The sequence below is a fragment of the Saimiri boliviensis genome, chromosome 19 (assembly GCF_048565385.1).
Source record: "Saimiri boliviensis isolate mSaiBol1 chromosome 19, mSaiBol1.pri, whole genome shotgun sequence".
NCBI classification, from domain to species: Eukaryota; Metazoa; Chordata; class Mammalia; order Primates; family Cebidae; genus Saimiri; species Saimiri boliviensis.
The window spans coordinates 34,124,848-34,142,571 of NC_133467.1; the positions used below are offsets into that span (position 1 = coordinate 34,124,848).

The following is a 17,724-nucleotide window of genomic DNA, read 5'->3' on the forward strand; positions in this document are numbered from 1 at the left end:
GTCACTACGGCCCCTCTCCTTTGGTCCTCTTCCTCTGGACTCCTCCCAGCTCCCACCAAAGACCCCAACTCCCTAGACCGCTCCTGGGTTCTAAACATAAGGTCTCAGAGATCTGAGAGCGACTGCCTGCTCCACCCTTGGCCACGCTGGCGAGGAGGGGCCAGGGCAGGGACCCAGGGCTGGGGCCAGATGTGGGGTTTTTCTTCCCGCCTCAGAAGGAGCTGGGAGGGAGAGTCACGGGAGGGTAGGGGTTGGGGTGCGGGCAGCGGGGCCACAAGCATCGGTTCGCCCTGGGTCACCGGGTCGAAGGGTCCCCTGCGTTGGACAGGCCGGGACGGTTCCTTTGGCTCCAGTCACTGCATCGCGCCAGGCTCGGCTCCTCTGCGATTTCCGGCCTCGGGTCCGGGCCTGAGCTCCGTTTCTGTTTCTGTGTCTCCCTGCCATCTCCACTGGGGTCTCGCCCACTCCCACTCGGGTCTCTGCGGGAAGCCGTGCCCTCCCCCCACCCTCTTTGATCTCCCGTTTCAAAGCCGCTCGCCAAGGGAGGTCGCTCCTTCCGCCCGTTTTACAGCTCAGGATGGTGACACCTGAGACCCGGCTCCGCCTTCTCCCCGGGCACGCACCCCCGCTCCCGTCTAGATGGCAGCGCAGCTCGCCAGTGCTCCGCGCCGCTGCCCCCGCCCCCCTCCCTTTCGCCAACCGAGACCCCCTTGGGGTCTGGGGAGCGAAGCGACAGAGAAAGCGCTTTAATAAAGACCTCGCGTCAAGTGACTGGCTGTGACCTCTGCCCTCCCAGCCTCGCGCCCTGGGCTCCTGCTTAACCCTTCGATGGCCGCCCAGCACATTAAGGGGAGCCAGTCGCCCGGCGCCTACTTCCAGCGTCCCGGGCACTACTGGAGCTCGAAGCGGGGTGAGGGGGCGAGGGGACCGTGCCGCCCCCGCCCAGCCTCTCCGAGTTGTTCCAGCAGGGGGCGCCGTTGCCTCACTTAGATCCCCCACCCCCGAACCCCAGAGCTCCCCAGCCCCTTTCTGAGTTCGCAGCGGTCCCACGGATCCAGTTCAGGCTACAACGGGGCCAGGGCTCGACTGCCCATTCCCCCCGCCAGCTACGGCTCAAAATCTGGGGTCTGCCCGCGGGTGGGGTCGCCAGGTGTCGGGTGCCGAGGAGTCGAATGCACCGAGTCAAGTTGAGGACGGGTGGGGAACAGGCGAGGCGGGAGGAACTCGGGTAGGGGACAGCCATACACGAGCCCGGAGCATCTTCGCCCGCAGCTGGCTCCCCCCGCCTCGGCGGAGAGCGCGATTCAAGTGCTGGCTTCGCGTCCGCTTCCCCATCCACCCGCCAGCGCAGGAGAAGGCTCTCTCGGTCCCCAGAGAAGCCTGGATCCACACACCGGCTAGATCCAGACGTTGGTGTGACGGGGGCGCAGGGGCCCCCAGGTGGTGGGGGGCGGAGCGGGAGGCGGGGCCGCCTCAATCCTGGGCAGGGGCGGTTCCATACAGGGTATAAAAGCTGTCTGCGCGGGAGCCCTGGCCAGCTTTTGGGTTGTCCCTGGACGTGTCTGGGTTCCTGAATCTCACGACCCGACAAAGGCGACGGCGACGTCTCTTTCGGCTAAAAGACTCAGTGTCCAGTGCTCCAGCCCAGGGGTCTAACGAGACTGCCGCCCGCGCCGCCACCATGCCCAACTTCTCTGGCAACTGGAAAATCATCCGATCGGAAAACTTCGAGGATTTGCTCAAAGTGCTGGGTAAGGAAATGTTCGAGGGCCCAGGCGGTGGAAAGGGGGCTCTGGAGTCCTCCAAGGTGGGGATGAGAAAGAAAGCGAGACCTCAATCGGGGCGTGAGACACTAGGCGCCTGCATCCCCGAGAAGCGTCCGGGTCCCGGGGCGCTGCGCCCAAAGCCTAAATCCCGCTTTCTCCTGCGGGGGCCCACCCGTGCCAGCGCTGCGGTGACTCACAGCCTGTGAATCAAGTAGAAACCAGAAGCGCGAGGTCGGCCTCTGGGGGAAGGGGAGGCTGGCCTCAGCGACTGGACTCGGCGGACCGAGGCACCTGGCTCTCTGCAGTTCAGAAGCTGCGGGCTGCTGGAGACTGGCATCCAGACTGCGAGCCCGGTTCCCTACCCTGCGCAGCCCTTCGGAGACATTCCAATCTCCTTCCTGGTGCCCCTGTCGGTAACCTAATCCCTGGCCGGGGGCAGGTTCCATAACCCTCGGCGCCCAGCTCCGCCCACCAGGTGAACTGCTGCCCCCGGGCCCCCGAGCCTCCCTTTCCTCCCCCTCTGCATTTTCCACTCTGCTCTCCCCACCCCCCATCTGTGAGACAAGTATTTTCCTACAGCGAGCAGCTCCAGAGTCCTAAAATCGCTCGGGATAATTATCACTTTCTTGGATTTCAACAGATGGTTTCGTGTGAAACCCCAATCTCACATTCCAAAATCTAGGTTCCCCCCTCCTTCCCCATAGACCAGCTGCGGCCCAACTGGGTGTGTTGGTCAAAGGTGGGGGAAACTGAGTCAACCCAGACTGCCCTTCCCACTTTCCCAGCCCACGTTCTGTGTGCCCTCTGGGCTAACTGGGCTAGACGGCTGGGGCAGGGGAGAGGGCCAGGACCTGGTGATAGCAAGAGGGCTGTGGGGGAGAGACAGACTTTAGTTAAGGACCCCAGCCACTGGGAGCCTAAAGGCAGACCTGCTGCCTTCAATTCCTGCACCGAACAGAGACGATAGTTGGACTGGACTGGGCTGAGCTGGGAGACGGGGCAGGGAGGGAGGGCATCTGGACTATAGGAATGAGTCTGGATCTAAGAAGGGTCTAGAATGCCGGGCGCAGTGGCTCAAGCCTGTAATCCCAGCACTTTGGGAGGCTGAGGCAGGTGGATCACGAGGGCAACAGATCGAGACCATCCTGGTCAACATGGTGAAACCCCGTCTCTACTAAAAATACTAAAAATCAGCTGGGCATGGTGGCACGTGCCTGTAGTCCCAGCTACTCAGGAGGCTGAGGCAGGAGAATTGCTTGAACCCAGGAGGCGGAGGTTGCGGTGAGCCGAGATCGTGCCATTGCACTCCAGCCTGGGTAACAAGAGTGAAACTCCGTCTCAAAAAAAAAAAAAAAAAAAAGGAAGGGTCTAGAATGCTGCGGAGAGAGCAGGGATTTCCATCATTCCTTGATGTTAGTTCTTCTTGTGATCTAACCACAATACTTATTGTAGTCTTGTCAGTCTTTCTTGCTCGCCCTTGCTAAACTTAAAGACAAAAATTAGAAGTTTTCCCTCTGGAAATCCTAGCTGCCACTCCCTCCTCATCTTCTCTGGATTCTGGTCCCTGTCCCCAGTGGATGAGGTGATGGCCTGGCACACCCCCAGGCCCCAGTCCTGCTGTCTTCAGTCTGTTTGTCCTCCCTGCAGGGTCTCTCTCAGCCACGTGCCCTCCTCAGACCCTGCAGGGGGCAGATTAAAAACAGATCCATTAGACAAACACGGTCCTGAGCCAGCCACCCCCAGCTCTGTGGGCAGCAGGGGCTCGCTGGAGGGATGTCTCCTCTGAACCCAGGCTTGCCTCTGCAGGAACTTCGGTCCTGGCAAACCGCTCTTAGCTCTAGTCAAGGGTCCATCTCAATAGGACTTTGGGACCTCAGTCATTTCTCCCTAGACCCAGGAGTTCAGCAGCCCACAGGGAGGCTTCTGGGCTCCTCCGGGACAGGGCTTCCTCTCTCCCTCTCTCTTCTGTTTGGAGTAGGGTAGGTATGCTTTGGTGCTGAGGGGAAAGAGGTTTTGTTTCTCTAGGAACCCAGGTCTGAAGGAGGGGTGGGGAGTTGGCCCGATCAGGGGCAGGGGGCCCTTTCACCCCTGCCTATTGCGTCCCTGGCTCTACTCCAGTGCAGGGCGGTGGGTCAGGCTGGAAGAGGTGGGCGTGTGGAGCTTACACCTGGGCCCCATCCAGAGGGGCCCCCTGCTCTGCACGTCTTCCTGTCAGAGGGATGCTGTCTCCTGTCTCCCCCACTCCAGTTAATAACTGGGGAGCAGGGAGAAGGGATCCAATCTGGGCTGGGCTAAGGAGGTGCACAGAGAGTCTGAATCCACAGAGGCTGAATGAGATAGCCAGACCCTGTGAGGAGGAGTGGGGGACCCTGGAGTATAGGACACATCAGGCAGAGGGGGGAGGGGAGGGTCCTTTTCTGTCCCTTCTTATCGCAGAGGGGGTTCCTTTGAGGGGACAGGGGCATGGGAGTCTTCCAGAAGGGCAGATGAGCACGGTGCCTAATACAGGCAGCTCTGTCTGAGCTCCAGCCCGGCGCTTTGTTTTTCTTTTCTGTTTTTTTTTTTTTTTTTTTTTTTTTTTTTAGACAGAGTCTCACTCTGTTGCCCAGGCTGAAGTGCAATGGTGCAATCTGGGCTCACTGCAACGTCCACCTCCCAGGTTCAAGCAATTCTCCTGCCTCAACCTCCCAAGTAGCTGGGACTACAGGCACGTGCCACCACACCCAGCTAATTTTTTGTATTTTTAGTACAGACGGGGTTTCACCATGTTGGCCAGAATGGTCTCGATCTTCTGACCTGGAGATCCACCTACATTGGCCTCCCAAAGTGCTGGGATTACAGGTGTGAGCCACTATGCCCAACCTTTTTTTTTTTTTTTTTTTTTTTTTTTTTTTTTTTTTTTTTGAGACAAGGTTTCTCCATGTTGGTCAGGATGGTCTCAAACTCCCGACCTCAGGTGACCCACCCACCTCAGCCTCCCAAAGTGCTGGGATTACAGGTGTGAGCCACCGCACCCAAACTTTTTTTTTAAATAAAGGTGTGATGTCACTATGTTGCCCAATCTCGTCACAAACTTCTGGGCTTAAGCAATCCCCCTGCCTTGGCCTCCCAAAGTGCTGGGGTTACAGGCACGAGCCACAGCACCTGATCCTTTGCCTTCCTTTTGTCAGTAAAAATAATAACAATAATAGCTATTGTTCCCTGAAAACTTAAGAGTATGCCTGGCACTGTGTGTACTAAGTCCTAAACACATACCCTCCCATTTGATTGGCTCTTTCTTTTTTCTTTTCTTTTCTTTTCTTTTTTTTTTTTTTTTTTTTTTTTTTTTTGAGACGGAGTTTCGCTCTTGTTACCCAGGCTGGAGTGCAATGGCACGATCTCGGCTCACCGCAACCTCCGCCTCCTGGGTTCAGGCAATTCTCCTGCCTCAGCCTCCTGAGTAGCTGGGATTATAGGCACGCGCCACCATGCCCAGCTAATTTTTTGTATTTTTAGTAGAGACGGGGTTTCACCATGTTGACCAGGTTGGTCTCGATCTCTCGACCTTGTGATCCACCCGCCTCGGCCTCCCAAAGTGCTGGGATTACAGGCTCGAGCCACCGCGCCCGGCCCTTTTTTTTTTTTTTTTTTTTTTTTTTTTTTTTTTTTCAGATGGAGTCTGGCTCTGTTGCCCAGACTGGAGTGCAATGGCACAATCTTGGCTCACTGCAACCTCTGCCTTCTGTGTTCAAGCGATTCTCCTTCCTCAGCCTCCTGAGTAGCTGGGATTACAGGCTCACCACTATGCCTGGCTAACTTTTGTATTTTTAGTAGAGACAGGGTTTCACCATGTTGGTCAGGTGGGTCTTGAACTCCTAACCTCAAGATCCGCCCGCCTCGGTCTCCCAAAGTGTTGGGATTACAGGTGTGAGCTGCCTCACCTGGCCCTGGCAATTTGGTGGTGGTGGTAGCGTCAGGATTCCAGCATGTTGCCCAAGCTGGTATCAAACTTCTGAATTCAAACAGTCCACCCACCCGGGTCTTGCAAAGTGCTACAATTATGGGTGTGAGCCACCTTGCCCGACCTTGATTGGCTTTTGAAGAAGCTGCTATTTCCATTTTATGACTGAGGAATCTAAGGCTCAGAGAGGTTAAGCCATTTGCTCTGAGTCACCCACCCTCCAAAGGGGCTGAGCCAGGAGGATGTCACAGCCTAATGGACCTTACTCCAGAACCTCTGTCTTCCCAGGTTACTGACCATTCTGTAGAGGGAAGGAGCTGGCCCTGCTCTTTCCTTGCTGGGAATCCCTGCTCCTCATTTTGGGGAAAGGCAGAAATTGGGCAAATGAAGACCTCTCTAGCAGTAGACAGGGTGGGTAGCTAGGGCAGGGAGGTAAGGGGCCCCTACTTCCCAGAACATGAGTGAGGGGCCTGGCCTGTGCGTGGGCAGGGTATAGACCCAGTGACTCTGATGAGCTGTCAACAGAGTAGACAAAAGGCCCAAAGTGAGGCAAACAGAGACAAGGGGAGCCGGTAGCAGGATGTTTGTTGGGGGAGAGGGGACTGGAGTGAAGCCACCTCTGGGCATTCTGGGACTGAAGAGCTGAGACATGGGGAGTCCGATCCAGGCCTCCTGACTCAACACGATGGGGCCGCACGTAGGAACAGGGCTCCCGGGGGCAGGCCACTGCCTCTCTGCGCCTCCTCCCTAAGCCCCCTCGTCTTTCAGGCTGTACCACCTGCCACCTCCTTCAAGTCACCTTCCTGGACACCCAGGCACCAAGCAGATGCACCCCCCAACACACCCACCCCAAGCGAGTCACAGATCAGCCGGCTCCAACTGAATCACGGGGAGGGTGTGAGAGAGGTGCCCAAAGCCCCCCAAAAGGTGAGCGTCTCCACTCTCCCCACAGGGGTGAATGTGATGCTGAGGAAGATCGCTGTGGCTGCAGCCTCCAAGCCAGCAGTGGAGATCAAACAGGAGGGAGACACTTTCTACATCAAAACCTCCACCACCGTGCGCACCACGGAGATTAACTTCAAGGTCGGGGAGGAGTTTGAGGAGCAGACTGTGGACGGGAGGCCCTGTAAGGTGGGTGCCAGGAGGGGCTCCAGGTCGTGGCACCATTGCCCTGCCTCTCAACCTGCCATTTCCCAGTCTTTCCTAGCTTCTCTCTGTTCCCACTGGGGAAAGCCCCTAAGTCGTGGTGGGGGCTAGAAAGGGCCTCTCTCCCTTCTCCCTGTCACTGCGTTGTCTCTGCTATGGGCCCAGCCCACTTGGCCACCTGTCTCTTGCAGAGCCTGGTGAAATGGGAGAGTGAGAATAAAATGGTCTGTGAGCAGAGGCTCCTGAAGGGAGAGGGCCCCAAGACCTCCTGGACCAGAGAACTGACCAATGATGGGGAGCTGATCCTGGTAAGTCCCACCTCCTCCCCGCTAATAGCAAACCCAGCACTACCTTCTGAGATTCTCTGGGAGACCTCAGGGTGCCGGAGATTCAAGAACACCCATGGCTGGACTCCTGCACCCTCCTGATGGGACTGTTTGGACAGAACTAAGCTGTCCCTACCCCATACAGTGCCCCGTGTGAACTAGAAATGGTGTTCTGGCCGGGCGCAGTGGCTCAAGCCTGTAATCCCAGCACTTTGGGAGGCTGGTGGGCGGATTACTTGAGGTCAGGAGTTCGAAACCAGCCTGGGAAACATGATGAAAGTCCGTTAAAAATACAAAACGATTAGCCGTACGTGGTGGTACACCCCTGTAATCCCAGGTATTTGGGAGGCTGAGGCAAGAGAACTGCTTGAATCCAGGATGTGGAGGTTGCAGTGAGCTGAGATCGCACCACTGCACTCCAGCCTGGGCGACGGAGCAAAACTGTCGAACGAACGAACGAACAAACGAAAGAAAGAGAAAGAGTGTTAAGAGTGTTCCTTTTGCCCGGCGCGGTGGCTCAAGCCTGTAATCCCAGCACTTTGGGAGGCCGAGGCGAGTGGATCACGAGGTCGAGAGATCGAGACCATCCTGGTCAACATGGTGAAACCCCGTCTCTACTAAAAATACAAAAAATTAGCTGGGCGTGGTTGCATGTGCCTGTAATCCCAGCTACTCAGGAGGCTGAGGCAGGAGAATTGCCTGAACCCAGGAGGCAGAGGTTGCGGTGAGCCGAGATCGCGCCATTGCACTCCAGCCTGGGTAACAAGAGCGAAACTCCAGGCCGGGCGCGGTGGCTCAAGCCTGTAATCCCAGCACTTTGGGAGGCCGAGGCGGGTGGATCACGAGGTCGAGAGATCGAGACCATCCTGGTCAACATGGTGAAACCCCGTCTCTACTAAAGGTGCAAAAAATTAGCTGGGCATGGTGGCGTGTGCCTGTAATCCCAGCTACTTAGGAGGCTGAGGCAGGAGAATTGCCTGAGCCCAGGAGGCGGAGGTTGCGGTGAGCCGAGATCGCGCCATTGCACTCCAGCCTGGGTAACAAGAGCGAAACTCCGTCTCAAAAAAAAAAAAAAAAAAGAGAGTTCCTTTTATGCAAAGCAAAGGGCATGTACTGAGGGGCCCCAGCAGTTCTCCAGGGAGATCTTCCTGGCTTGAAGAGGAGGACAGGCCCCAGGGGCACTATTGCCATCCTCCCTCCAGTGACGCCTGGGCATTCTGGGACCAGCTCCTGCCTACTGGTCTTGAGCCAAGAAGCAGGTTTGAACCTGGAGGCCGAGCAGATACCTCCATTCAACCTTCCCCTCCAAAGCCACAGGACCCCAGGGGCCTCTCCAGCTAACAACTACTTCTGTTCTTCCAGACCATGACGGCAGATGATGTTGTGTGCACCAGGGTCTACGTCCGAGAGTGAGTGGCCGTGGGTAGAAGAGCGGCCACTGCCCCCCACCGGCCATACTCACTGCCCTGCTACACTGCCCCCTGCCCCCCACTCCCTCCTTCTAGGCTAGCGCTCCCCTTACCCCAGTCACTTCCAAGGGTCACTGGGCTGCCTCTTGCAGGATCTTGCTTTCTTTGACCTCTCCTCCCCTCCCCTAACCAACAAAGAGGGAAGGCTGGCGAGAGTCCAGATCACCCGTTCCGAGTTCACTCCCCGCCTCCCCAAGTCAGCAGCCCCAGCCCCAAACCAGCCCCCAGAGCAGGGTCTCTCCAAAGGGGACCTGAGGGCCTGAGCAGGAAAGACTGGCCCCTCTGGCTTCTACCCTTTGTCCCTGTAGCCTATACAGTTTAGAATATTTATTTGTTAATTTTATTAAAATGTTTAAAAAAAAAAAAAAACAAATCCTGTCTCTGGTTCATTGGGCAGCGGGTATATGTCACCTGAGTTCAACCTTGCCTCTGAAATGCAGTGCGGGAAAGCCTTGTGTTTCTGCAGGATGGAACCCAGCTACACAACAGCAGCGAACAGTCCTTCTGGTCACCCTTCCAATCACCATCCCTTGATTGACTGCTGAATCCATAAGCATCACCTTCACATTCCCTCCTCCAAGGTCCCTCCCTGGAGTCCTGCTCTGGCTTCCAGGGTCCCCAGGGCCTCCTCCTCCTGACCTCTCAGCTGGAGCACTGGGCTCTGAGGAGCTGACTCCCACCTTCTCCTCCCATGCTTACCATCATGGTGACACAGTTTCCTCCTCCTCCTCCAACTGTTGCTTCTCTCTCCTCCAACTTCACCCCATGGGTGACCCCAGGCCTGGCCTTGGTCTCCCACATGTTCCCAGATGAGCTCATCAACACCCACAAGCTGGCCTTGCAGCTGCCTGGGCCTCTGGGTAAGAGGTCTCAGCCTGCCCGTCAGCCCTTTATGTCAGAGACAAGCCCATCCCTGCGACCATCCTTCCTCCCCGCCTGAATCTCCCACATGTGCTCTGCCCCTGGCTCCTAAATCTTCCAGGCCCCTTGGATCCTCCCCCAACTCCCTCCCTGAGCCTTCACACCCAGGTCTACACCAAGTCTTCCCGAACTCCATCATGATCTCTCTCAAACTCTCCCCTCCTTCCCCAGGCCGCTACCCTAGACCAGGTCTTCTCCTTGCTCACCTGGTTTGATGGGGCATCGACTTCCCCTGTCCAGATCTCTCTATCATCAGGACATGACAGTGAGACTAGCAGAGGTGTTGGAGTAAGATGGGCGTGAGTCCTGGTTCCATTTACGGGGTCTGTGACTTTAGGCAAGTTACTTGGTTTCTCTGAATCTTAGGGTTTTGTTTGTTTGTTTGTTTTTGTTTGTTTGTTTTTGAGATACATTCTCACTCTGTCTACCAGGCTGGAGTTCAGTGGCGCAATCTCAGCTCACCGCAACTTCCGCCTCCAAGGTTCAAGTGATTCTCCCGCCTCAGCCTCCAGAGTAGCTGGGATTACAGGCATGAACCACCACACCCAACTTTTTGTACTTTTAGTAGAGACAGGTTTCGCCATGCTGGCCAGGCTGGTCTCGAACTTCTGACATCAGGTGATCCACCCGTCTCGGCCGCCCAAAGTGCTGGGATTACAAGCGTGAGCCACCGCGCCCAGCCTCATCTGTTTCTTTGGTGCATCAGTCACATTCAATTCTGTCACACAGTTTTCTCCAAGTCATGGGAAATTGGCTTCAGATGCTCCAAGCTTACATAGTTACAGTTTGAGACCCAAAAAGAAGAGAGACTTCCTGTGACTCCCGTCATGGCCACTACCAAATGGTGGCTGCTAAAGGAAAAAAAGAAGAGAGACCCAGGGTCCCTATCTTCAACATTCCAAGACTCAGCTCTGTTCTGCTTTGCTCACATGACCATCCCTTGGACTAGCTGCTGTCAGCACAGGTGGGGCACAGTGACAATCCTTCAATCCTAAGGAATGGGAAGGGACAGTCTTCCAGTGATGAGGGTCACCATAAGTCTCAGGTTTCTAATCCATATTATAGCAATTATAAATAACACCTCACAAGAGTTAAGTAAAATAAGTCGCATTCAGCACATAGCACTTAGCCACAGGAAGCCCTCAGAAAGTGATGGTCCTGTCTCTGATCCACCCTCTGCAATTCTGCCAGGGGATTCTTCTTTTTCTTCTTCTCCTCCTCCTCTTCCTCCTCCTCCTCCTCCTTTTTTATTTTTTTATTTTTTTATGGAGTCTCACTCTGTTTTCCAGGCTGGAGTGCAGTGGCGTGATCTTGGCTCATTGCAACCTCCACCTTCTGGGTTCAAGCAATTCTTCTGCTTCAGCCTCCCGAGTAGCTGGGACTACAGGAGTACAACACCACACCCGGCTAATTTTTGTATTTTTAGTAGAGACGAGGTTTCACCATATTGGCCAGGCTGGTCTCAAACTCCTGACCTCATGATCTGCCTGCCTTAGCCTCCCAAAGTGCTGGGATTACAGGCGTGAGCCACCATGCCTGGCCAGGGATTCTTCTAAAACAAAATTTTTATCATGTCAATGCCCTGCTTAAAAAAACAACAAAATAGACTGGGCGCAGTGGCTTATGCCTGTAATCCCAGCATTTTGGAAGGCCGAGGCGGGTGAATCACCTGAAGTCAGGAGTTCAAGACCAGACTGATCAACATGGTGAAGCCCTGTCTCTACTAAAAACATAAAAATTAGCCGGGCGTGATGGCGTGTGCTTGTAACCCCACTACTCGGGAGGCTGAGGCAGGAGAATTGCTTGAACCCAGGTGGCGGAGTTTGCAGTGAGCCGAGATCATGCCACTGCACTTCAGCCTGGGAAACAGAGCTAGTCTCTGTCTAAAAAACAAACAAACAAAAAACCCTCACCTTAGCTGCAGCCCTTCCTTTTGCCCAGAATAAAATCCAAAGCAGTATTAGAGGCCCTTTAAGCCATGCCCCTGCCCCTTACCACATGTGCTCCTCTGAGAAGGACCCACGGCACAGCTTGCCGCCCTCTCTGCCCATTGGCACCCAGCGCTTTCCCAACGCTTAGCTCCTTGTGTAGCCTGAAGCGGCCTCTCCCTCCATCAGTGCTGACAGTCAGTGGTCACGCTTCGTAGCCTATGAGCTTCCTCTCCCTGCAAGACCAAGGTGCCTTGGGGCCAGGGCCTCCCGCTCCTGCACCATGAGAAGCCACGTGCTATGGCTGAGGGCAGAGAGCCAAGGTCGGGGAGTAGGGAGACAGTGTTCAGAGTCCTTGGGCAAGTGAGTCCCTGCTCTGAGTGTGGGACGGGGGGAGATGAGGGGCTTTTTCATGTATTTGTCTAATATTGTTTCCTGAGAGCTTCCTAGGAGCTGGGCACCCTGCTAGGTACTAAGAACACAGAAATGAATCAAACAGACAAGCACTCCCCCTTTACGGAGCCTGTGGGGGAAAACAGACCTTTAGTGAGGAAAGATAATTTAAAAATAAGTGTACTGATAAATACGTAACTGCATATTGTGGTAAGTGCTAAAAGAAAAAGGGGATGAGGGAGAGAATAATAAAGCAGACTTCAGGTAGATAGGGCGTGGGCAGAGGCGTCAGGAGAGGAGGTGTGTAGAGCACTAAAAGCAGACGAAGGCGCTCTGGGCTGCAGAAGCCACAGGGTCAAAGCCTGGAGGCCGCAAAGCACTGGGGGCTTGACTGCAGGGAGGCTGGACGGGTGAGCAGGGCCTGGTCCTGCAAAACCTGATGGCCACACTAAGTATTTATTTCTTTTTTGTTGAGACACAGTCTCGCTCTGTCGCTAGGTGCCAGGCTAGAGTGCAGTGGCGTGATCTTGGCTCACTGCAACCTCAGCCTCCTGGGTTCAAGCAATTCTCCTGCCTCAGCCTCCCAAGTAGCTGGGACTACAGGCGTTCGCCACCATGCCCAGCTAATTTTTGTATATTTAAGTAGAGATGGGGTTTCACCATGTTGACTGGGATGGTCTCGATCTCTTGACCTCGTGATCCACCCGTCTCGGCCTCCCAAAGTGCTGGGATTACAGGCGTGAGCCACGGAACCCAGTCTTATTTTTCTTTTTTTTTAAAGATGGGGTTTCACCATGATGGGCAGGCTGGTCTTGCACTCCTGACCTCAGGTGATCCACTCACCTCAGCCTCCCAAAGTGCTAGGATTACAGGCATGAGCCACCGCACCCGGTTCTTTTTTTTTAGATGGAGTCGCCCGGGCTGGAGTGTAGGTCTCGGCTCACTGCAACCTCCACCTTCCGAGTTCAAGCGCTTCTCCTGCCTCAGTCTCCTGAGTAGCTGGGATTACAGCCAGCTGTCACCATGCCTAGTTAATTTTTGTATTTTTAGTGGAGAGGGAGTTCCACCATAGAGGTCACACTGGTCTCGAAATCCTGACCACGTGATCCGCCCACCTCAGCCTCCTGAAGTGCTGGGATTACAGGCATGAGCCACCTCACCCGGCCATATTTCTTTATTCTAAGAGCAATGAGATGCCATCAAAGGATTTTTGAAGGGGGCAGCATTGCGTGTGTGTTTTTAGGGGCTTCCTCTAGCATCGAGATGGAGAGGGACTGGAGAAGTGGGTAAAGGAAGAGCCCGCAGGAGGCGGTGAAGTGTGCAGGCAGAGGGTGGAGAGTCAGGAGGAGGGCACTGTGTAGAGGGGAGGTGAGAGGATGAGAGAAACAGAGGCGGCAAGTGGTTCTGTGGCTTCTGGTTTCGGTCACTGGGTGGCTGGCGGGGCTGTTTTCAGAAATGGAAAAATGAAGCCTGCTGCACTGGCTGCTGAAAGTCTTTCTTAGATGCCTGCTTTTTGTTTCTTTGTGTTTGCTTGTTTTTAGATAGAGCCTCCTAGGCTGGGCACTCACACCTGTAATCCCAGGACTTCGGGAGGCCGAGGTGGGAGGATCATTTGAGGCCAGGAGTTCGAGATCAGCCTGGACAACAATGGTGAAACCCTCTCTACTAAAAATACACACACACACACACACACACACACACACACGCACACACACACAAATTAGCCAGGTGCGGTGGCACGCGCCTGTAGTCCCAGCTACTTGGAGGCTCAAGCAGGAGAATAGCTTGAACCTGGGCAGTGAGGGTTGCAGTGAGCTGAGATCACAACGCTTCTCCAGCCTGGGCAACAGAGCAAGACTCCATGTCAAAAAAAAAAGGGTGGGGGGCCTGGGCATGGTGGCTCATGCCTGTAAACGTGGCACCTTGGGAGGATCACCTGAGGTCAGGAGTTGGAGACCAGCCTGGCCGACAAGGCAAAACCCTGTCTCTAGTAAAAATACAAAAATATGTCAGGCATGGTGGCTCACGCCTGTAATCTCAGCACTCTGGAGGCCAAGGCAGGCAGATCACGAAGTCAGGAGTTCGAGACCAGCCTGGCCAACATAGTGAAACTCTGTCTCTACAAAAAATATAAAAATTAGCCAGGCATGGTGGCATGCACCTGTAGTCCCAGCTACTCAGGAGGCTGAGGCAGGAGAATCACTTGAACCTGGGAAACAGAGGTTGTAGTGAGCCAAGATCTCACCACTACACTCCAGCCTGGGCAACAGAACAAGAACTCTGTCTCGAAAAAATAAAAATAAAAAATTAACTGGGCATGAGGACATGCACCTATAGTCCCAGCTACCAGGGAGGCTGAGATAGGAGAATCGCTTGAACCCAGGAGGCAGAGGTTGCAGTGAGCCAAGATCATGCCATTGCACTCCTGCTGGGAGACAAAGTGAGACTCCACCTCAAAAAAAAAAAAAAAAAAAAAAAAAAAAAAGTTACATAGAGTCTCCCTCTTTTGCCCAGACTGCAGTGCAGTGGCGCAATCTCGACTCACTGCAACCTCCACCTCCTGGGTTCAAGCGATTCTCCTACCTCAGCCTCCTGAGTAGCTGGGGATATAGGCGTGCGCCATCACGCCTGGCTAATTTTTGTGTTTTTTTAGTAGAGACAGGGTTTTGCCATGTTGGCCAGGTTGGTCTTGAACTCCTGGTCTCTAGCCATCCGCCATCAGGCTCTCAAAGTGCTGGGATTACAGGCGTGAGCCACCGCTCTGGGCCAGTTCCTTTGTTTCCTCTCCTCCTTACTGCACCCCCGTCTCCCATCTCACCTCCTCCCTGACTCCCTGCTCCATCTCACCCCCACCGAGGTCGCCCAGCTCCTCCTCCCCCTCCCCACCTTAGCCTGGCTCCCTACTCCCCACTGTCTCTAGGCTCTGGAGGCTGAAGCTCTGTCTGTCGACTCATCTGGATGGAGCATGTGCTCTTATGTCTCTGCCTAGTTTGTCTCTTTCTAGAACAAAGCTATTGAGAAAGGCAGAAAGAGGAGGTCTCCTTCTTTTTCCCTGGAGATCCCTGAGGGCAGGAACTGGGGCTCCCTGCTCAGACTGGGGGTTCCCTGAAGGCAGAGGCAGTGTCTCATCCCTGAGACGGCGCTCCCTGAGTGCAGACGCAGAGTGGGGGCTGCTCCCTTTCCTGGCTCTGCTTCTCCAGTTACTTTCCTGCCTGCCAGCTTGAGACAACAGGGAAGTTACAATCATGGACTGGGAGACTGGATCAGGGAGGGGCCACCTCACCCTGCTGGCCCAGCCTGGCCCCACCCATGAGAAAGTCCCTCCAGCTTTCCCCTCCTATCCTGGGCCCTCTTGGGCTCCTCTTCCGTTACCAGGCCTTTATTACTCAGCAATGCATTTGGGAGAAAAGACACAGCAGCCCCCATCTCCTGCCTGTGCCCCAAATTGTGTGAGATCTTTATGGGCAGAGAGGCTTCTCTTCTCTGAAGTCCAACCTTCTCAGAGCCCAACCATGGGAGAGGCCGAAATATCTCGAGCAGCAGAGGGCCTGGGCCACCAGGTCCCAGTCCTGCTACACAGCAGGAGCAAGGGGGCCCGGAGAGGGTGGAAGGGCAAGGCGAGCCAGAGGGGACGGGGGTGCAAGAAGAGAATGACTCTCCCCCCCCGGGTTGGGAGATGACATACCTGGCAGACCCTGACAGGCACTGGGAGAGTCTACACCTACATCCTAGGGAAACTGAGGCAGGGCTGATCCCTCCTCTTCCCCGGCAAGAGACGGGAGTCTGGAGCTGAGAGAAAGGCCCAGTGATTCAAAACCCAGAGATGCTCAGGGCATAGCTGAGACCAGCGACGAGCCCAGGGCCCAGTGAACACCAGAGGACAACGCCATGCCTCGTGTGGCAGGAAGGGCCGAGTTACAGGAGTCCCCAAAGGAGGGATGCAGAACCAGAGATGGAAGCCCTGACAGAGACGAAGAGAGACAGAACGAGAGACACAGACAGAGACAGAGAATGTGAGGGACAGACAGAGAGTGGAAGAGAGACAGAGAAAATGAGAGAAGAGAGAGGCAAAAGAGAGAGAGAGAGAGAGAGAGAGAGAGGAGCCTGGGTGGGAGGAGAGGAAAAGGAGGAGCCTGCGGAGGTGACGCTGGAGAAACGAGGGAGACCTGGAGACGCTCGGGAGGAGGGGAGGAGGAGGAAGGGGAAGAAAGGGCCCGGGGCGGTGGCCCCAGGAGAGGGGGCGGACCGGCCAGGCCTCTGACCCCAGGTCCCGACAAAGAGTGGCTTAAGGACCGCCACTGGCGCAAGATGGATGGGCCTGCGGCCGCTGGCCCCTTTGTGGCGGGGGATGAAAGGCGGCCAGCTCTGAGGACAGGCTTCAGGGCTCCCCAGCCCCTCCCCCGGTGACTTCCCCGGTGACCTCCCGAGCCTCGGTGCTGGGTGGGGGAGGAGCTGGGTCCAACCAGGTGTTTCTCGTGGCTGGGCCTGTCGCACCTGAGGAAAAAGGGGGACGGGTTGAGGGGCCTTGAGGGGTCTGGGAGGGACTCCTGGAGTCTTTGAGGCTTTGTAGAAAGTGAATCCTTCACAGGCAAATAAGTTGCCTGGGCCAGGCCGACGGGGCCCCGGCAGAGGGGGTTGAGGCTATTGTTCTAGTGACCGTCGGTGGTCCCCTGGACAGGGCTTCCCACCAGTGTCCTTTGGGCCTGGCACTGCCCTCCTGACCTTTTGGCTTCCTCCTGCCCTGTCCCCCTTGGCGTTGCCAGTCGAGAAACCAGTTCTGTTCCTGCCCTGGATAAGAATCTCTGGGCTGGGCGCTTCCCAGGCAGAGGCAGAAACCTGGCAGGAAGACAGCACCCCCGCCCCCAGCCAGCTGCAGGTGGCCCCTTCCCACCACCCTTCCCAGGGGCCAGTGCGGCCGTCCCGCAGCCCCGGGGACACCTCCTTGCTGCCTAGGCTTGGTTTCCCCTGCATCGAGGTCAGACTCAAGGCTCTTTATGGAAGGATGGGACCTCGGAGCCCCTCCCCTCCCCTCGGGTCTAGCCTCCTCCTCCTCCTTCCACTTGGCCCTCTAGAGTGCCTTGCCCGTCCCATTTCCACTCCAAGAGCAGAGCTCCTCAGAACACCCTTGTAGGAGGCAGGGTCCCTCCGTGCTTTTACCTTGGGTGTCCCAAAAGCCGGGCTGCTCCTTCTCCCCCACCAACACCCCCTTCCCGAGCCCCCTCCCCCACCACACAGGCTCCCACAGCTGCCCTCATCAATCGCTCCCCCACGGCAGGGTCAGCCCCTTGCCCAGTCACTGGCACCGAAGGGCGTCGAGTGAGACAGAGTTGACCCCACTTAACCCCAGCCCCGGGTCTCCTCTCGGCCCATCATTCATTTCCTGTGACATTCTGGTCCTTTTTTCATCCTTTGGAGCTGCAGCCCCCACTCCTCCAGCGGAAAGGGACTTTAAAAGGTCATCTCCTGGGTCCTTCTCAGATATCTGCCGCCCTCCGTCCCCACCCTGCACCCCAGAAACCTCAGGCTGCTCCTCATTCCTGTCCCGGCCCCCCAAAGTGCTAGTCACCCTCTCCAGCTCCCCCCAGGCACCCAGCCGCTCCCAGGGGCGGTGGGGGGACCCAATGGCAGAGTCAGAGGACAGGGCAATTCTGGAAGCCACAGGGAAGATTTGGGGGCCTCTGGAGGAGTCTAGACTCGAACCTCAGCTCCCACCCCCGCTGCTTGAGGTGAGCGGGTGTGTCAGGCCAGGCAGGGACTTAAGCTGGTGACTCAAACCCGACAGCTGCACGGTCCTCGGCAAGGAGCCCTCCCTTCCGCCGCCCCAAGGTGGAATCT

General features: G+C 55.9%; 1 protein-coding gene across 1 annotated transcript; it reads left to right on the forward strand.

The window, feature by feature from the left end:
• The first annotated feature begins 1,526 nt into the window (after nucleotides 1–1,526).
• On the forward strand, nucleotides 1,527–9,020 carry CRABP2 (cellular retinoic acid binding protein 2). Its single transcript, XM_003937849.3, has 4 exons — nucleotides 1,527–1,751; nucleotides 6,659–6,837; nucleotides 7,044–7,160; nucleotides 8,541–9,020. The coding sequence occupies exons 1-4, from the start codon at nucleotides 1,682–1,684 to the stop codon at nucleotides 8,589–8,591; spliced, it is 417 nt and encodes a 138-aa protein (XP_003937898.1). The 5' UTR covers nucleotides 1,527–1,681; the 3' UTR covers nucleotides 8,592–9,020.
• The last annotated feature ends 8,704 nt before the right edge of the window (nucleotides 9,021–17,724 follow it).